The sequence below is a fragment of the Chaetura pelagica genome, unplaced genomic scaffold (assembly GCF_000747805.2).
Source record: "Chaetura pelagica isolate M959 unplaced genomic scaffold, ChaPel_1.0 scaffold142, whole genome shotgun sequence".
In the NCBI taxonomy this organism is placed as follows: domain Eukaryota; kingdom Metazoa; phylum Chordata; class Aves; order Apodiformes; family Apodidae; genus Chaetura; species Chaetura pelagica.
In genome coordinates this window covers 1,244,464-1,248,492 of record NW_009952973.1, presented here as the reverse complement: position 1 = coordinate 1,248,492, position 4,029 = coordinate 1,244,464, and the positions used below count along the sequence as shown (strand labels likewise).

General features: G+C 60.7%; 2 protein-coding genes across 2 annotated transcripts in view; one reads left to right on the top strand and one right to left on the bottom strand.

Annotated features, from left to right (window-relative positions):
• The first annotated feature begins 110 nt into the window (after positions 1–110).
• CLDN23 (claudin 23) lies at positions 111–812 on the top strand. The gene has a single exon (XM_009995881.1). It carries the CDS (start codon positions 111–113, stop codon positions 810–812), a length of 702 nt encoding a protein of 233 aa, XP_009994183.1.
• Positions 813–1,342: 530 nt separating this feature from the next.
• The window catches only part of LOC104387257 (low-density lipoprotein receptor-related protein 2-like), a 29,600-nt gene continuing 26,913 nt past the window's right edge, over positions 1,343–4,029 (bottom strand). Inside the window, exons 24-30 of the mRNA XM_009995975.1 lie at positions 3,901–4,009; positions 3,636–3,764; positions 3,338–3,445; positions 3,014–3,250; positions 2,460–2,883; positions 2,131–2,266; positions 1,343–1,447 (exon numbers count right to left, since the gene is read on the bottom strand). Coding sequence (XP_009994277.1) covers positions 1,343–1,447; positions 2,131–2,266; positions 2,460–2,883; positions 3,014–3,250; positions 3,338–3,445; positions 3,636–3,764; positions 3,901–4,009 — 1,248 coding nt within the window. The remainder of the gene's footprint in view (positions 1,448–2,130; positions 2,267–2,459; positions 2,884–3,013; positions 3,251–3,337; positions 3,446–3,635; positions 3,765–3,900; positions 4,010–4,029) is intronic.

Here is a 4,029-nt window from a genome sequence, read left to right as displayed (position 1 = left end):
AGCAGGGAGCCCCCGCTCCCCCGGAGCCTCCCCAGACCTCTCTGCCTCTCGACAAGCCGCAGCAGGATTCGGACCCCTGCGCTGGAGCCGGCGTCACCCACCTGCCCAGCATGCGGACGCCGACAGCGATGATCGTGGGGCTGGTGCTGTGCCCCTGCGGGCTCCTGCTGACGCTCACGGGCACGCTGGCCCCCAGCTGGAGGCAGGTGAGCCTCGTACCCGACCAGCCCCTTGACCTCGTCTTCGAGCAGGGCATCTGGGACATGTGCAGAGAGCGGCAGAGCACCCACGACCGCCAGTGCGGGCAGCCAGATGAGCTGGGCTACTTTGTGCAGGTGCCCGTGCGGGTGGCCCAGGGGCTGATGCCCACTTCCCTCGTGCTTACCCTCCTGGGCTTGGTGGTGGCCGCCTTGGGGGTTCGTTGCTGGCAGAAGGAGCCACGGCACGTGGTGGCTGGCGTGGCAGGGCTTGTGCTGCTCCTCTCAGGGCTGCTGAGCCTCATCCCCCCCTCCTGGTACACCCATGAGCTGTGGGCACTGCCCGCACCAGCTGGCAGCACACTGGCTGTAGGCTACAGCCTGGTGCTGAGCTACTTGGGAAGCTGTCTGGAGATCTTGGGGGGACTGGCCCTCACCCTTAGCTTCCACCACTGCTGCAAGGAGCTCAGGGCCCCCAGACTGCCCCCCAGCCCCGTGCTGGAGGTTGGGTCATGCTCCACCATTGCGGCTTACCGCAGTCCCTGGGACGCGCTGGAGAATGAGCAGGATGGAGAACAGTGGAAGAGCACCCTGCCCTGTGATGCTGACCTGTAGCCCCAGCACAGGGACAGCAGCAGGCACCGGCCCACCCCCCTGGCACCGAGAGCAACACTGGCTTCTGCCCCTCCAAGCCACGCCCTTCTCTCGGGGCGCCTCAGAGCAGGATGGAAACAAGACCAAGGACCTGAATCTCTGCAACATCCTCACAAGCCTGCTGTGCTCCAGGTGTCAGAACTGTGCCAAACCTGTGCTGGGTTGAGGACCAGCTCTGGCTGCAGGTCGTCCATGCAGCTTTCAGCTCACCCCCCTGCACCGTGCAGCCGCTTGGGCAAAGGCAACTGCTGTGTTCTCACATAACCCATGTACAAGTTAGCAGTGTGTAGCACTGAGAGCTAGGAACTGGGGAGTGGAGCACCTCCCACATGTCTCTGCTGAACTCAGGGCTGTGCACACAGCAAAATAAAGAGGAATGGGTCTGTGCTGTGGGATGGTTGTGGGATTTCTGCCAGAGAGACTGGGCTGAGAGCCAGTGGGCAGGGCTAACCCAGCTCCCCCGTGCTTTGCCTAAAGGAGGGAGGAAAGGTCTAAACAATGGGACAGGTGGCTTTTATAGCACCTTCCTCAAGGACTTTTCCCCCACGGTCAAAATAAGCTCTTGTAAGAGGTTTCTCCTTCCTTAAGTACAGCCACTTCAGGAGAAAAAAAACAGATCACAGGGGGGAAAAAAGTAGCATATATTTCCCCTTTCATCATTAACTTGGTGTGAGGCAGTAAAACTGGTCTCACTGGTTTGTAAGGGACACTCAGGAGGTCAGAAATGTGCTATAAAATCCTGCTTGCCCCCTGTATAACAGGGCAAGAGCTGAGGCAGCTTCCTTGCAGAGCTGTTCGGACAGATTCCTACCACAGCTGAGCCCAGAGCACCCTGGTTAGTAAGCTAAGCCTCACTGCAGAGGCACTTGGATCGAGATGCCCTAAGTGTGGTTAAGGGATGGTACAGGATGCACCCTGCAGTGGGGGATCGGATTCAGGCGGCTCAGAGAATGCCTGGGGGCTGCAGACTTCCTGAAACCTCCCCTCTCCCCAAAGCTTTTTACTCTGGATTGTAAACTCCCTAGAGCTTAGAGATCTGGGAAAAGCAAACCAACCTCTCTTCCCCAGCCCACACACAAACCACAGTGGCACCAGAGATGCTGCACCACGTTCCTTTATGAAAATACAGTGTTGGAGTGAGATGGTCCCTTCCTCAGTGGGGCTGGCAGCTCCTGCAGAGATCATAGGTGCATGCATCAGGGATGAGTCTGAGCCAGCCTCCTACAGACCCAGGGTGGTAGGAGGGTCCTTAAGAGGGGCTACTCCAGGTGCTGCTCACCTCTTTCCCATCATAAGCTTCATTCACAAAGGTATCAGTCTTGGGGGGAAGCTCTTCCTCTTCCTCATCCTCTTCTTCAGGGTCGCTTTCACGGTGGTACAAGGTCAGCACCCGGGTAGAGGCAGTACTTGAGGTCCTGGGGAGGAATAAAGTACACTGAGGATGGCATGGCCACCTCCTGGAGATGGGGCAGATCCCAAGGTCCCTCTACAACGCCAGTAACAGCCTGCTGGAGTCATCAGAGCTTTCCACATAGCCCAGGAGTGCTGCAGGACACCACGCTGCCCCTGGGTGGAGAGACTGTGCCTCTCTCCATCCCCAGAGCTCACCTCCTCCGCCTGTCCCGCCTCCGCATGTAAGCCAGGGCCCCCACGGCAGCAGCAGCCAGCAGCAGCAGCACAGCCACCCCCAGGGCAATGGGTCCTGCCACAGGCTGCACCTCTGCCTCCTCGCAGTAATCACCACGATAGCCCAGGGCGCAGTGACACGTCACCCGCCCAGCCTCGATGGCACAGTCCCCACGCAGGTTACACGTCTCACTGCTGCACGGTATTGCCCCCAGAACCTCCTCGGTGCTAGGGGATGCCAGAAAGGGCTCTCCCTGCTCTTGGGGGCCAGGGGCAGTAGGCAGACTGGGACCGGGCTGCCGAGGCTTTGGTGCAGGTGTGGGTATGGCTGGTTTCTCCTCTTCCACGTGGGACATCCCTGATGGTGCTGCCATGGGGATCTGTGTCCTCACCTCCATGGAGGGGCCTGGAGGAATGGGTATAGATCAGCAGAGATCCAGGTGAGACTCCCCCTTCCTAAACTGGCGGAGACTGAGGAGGTCCTCCCTGTGTCAAGCCAGTACCCCTGCATGCCCTGGCTGTGGGCAGGCACTCACAGTCAGACTCGTCGGAGCCGTCGATGCAGTCAGGGTGTCCATCACAGACCTGCTCTCTGGAGATGCAGCTCTGGAGGTCACGGCAGGCCTTGAGCGGGGCTGGGCAGGGCAGCGCCACTTTGCATTCCACCCCACGCACCAGGTGGTAGCCAGGGGAGCAGCGACACAGGCGTCCAGCAGGGTTGGGCAGGCAGAGCTGGGCACAGCCCCCATTGCTCTTTGTACAGCCATTGGTGCCTGCCAAAACAGCCAGGGTGAGCAGGGCTGTTAGGAGGCACAGCTCAACTCCACAGATGCCCGGGGCTGGGGCAGCCTCGGACCCACCTTCCTGCAAGAACTGGCTGTAAATCCTCATGGTTATCAACTCCTTCTCCAACGGGAACCACCAGCTCTCAGCCCGCTCCAGCCGGCTGTGCCAGATCTTGCTGGAACCTTGGTGACACAAGGGGTCAAGCACTGCCCTGCCTCCTCCCACAGGGGTGCCCAGGATGGGAGATTGGGAGCCCCAGCCTCCCCTTCACCCCAGGGAGGGGAAGCCTGCACCCCACAGGGACCGGCAGAGCAGAGACCCAATTCCTAGTGCAGTAGGAGGAGCTGGACAAAGCATAGCAAGCAGACTCACTGTTGGCTGAGGTCGTGCTCCAGAGCAGAAAGCCTTCTCCCATGGTGAAGAACGAGAGGCCGTGCAGCCCCTCCCGCACCACCCGGTAGTGGGATCCATCCAGCTCGATGCTGCTTATGGTGCCTCTTTCTGCGGGGCACAGACGCAGGGACATCAGATGTGGGGGCACAGGGTGTTCTGAGCTGCCCCTCAGGGCTGTGCCTTCCCGACTGAGTGCCTGCACCGCTCCTGCTCCCGGCAGTGCCCCGGCTTAGCCCACACTCACCGCGGTCTGCCCAGTACAGCCGGGTGCCAGCACCTCCGAAGGCCAGGCCGGTGGGAGCCCGGGCTCTCTTCCAGACTGCCCTGCGGCCAGTGCCATCCATGGCCGCGCACTCCACAGCGGCGCCAGGCC

Bases quoted from the DNA above. Each gene is read 5' to 3' on its own strand.
- CLDN23 (XM_009995881.1), top strand. From the start codon at position 111: ATGCGGACGCCGACAGCGATGATCGTGGGGCTGGTGCTGTGCCCCTGC.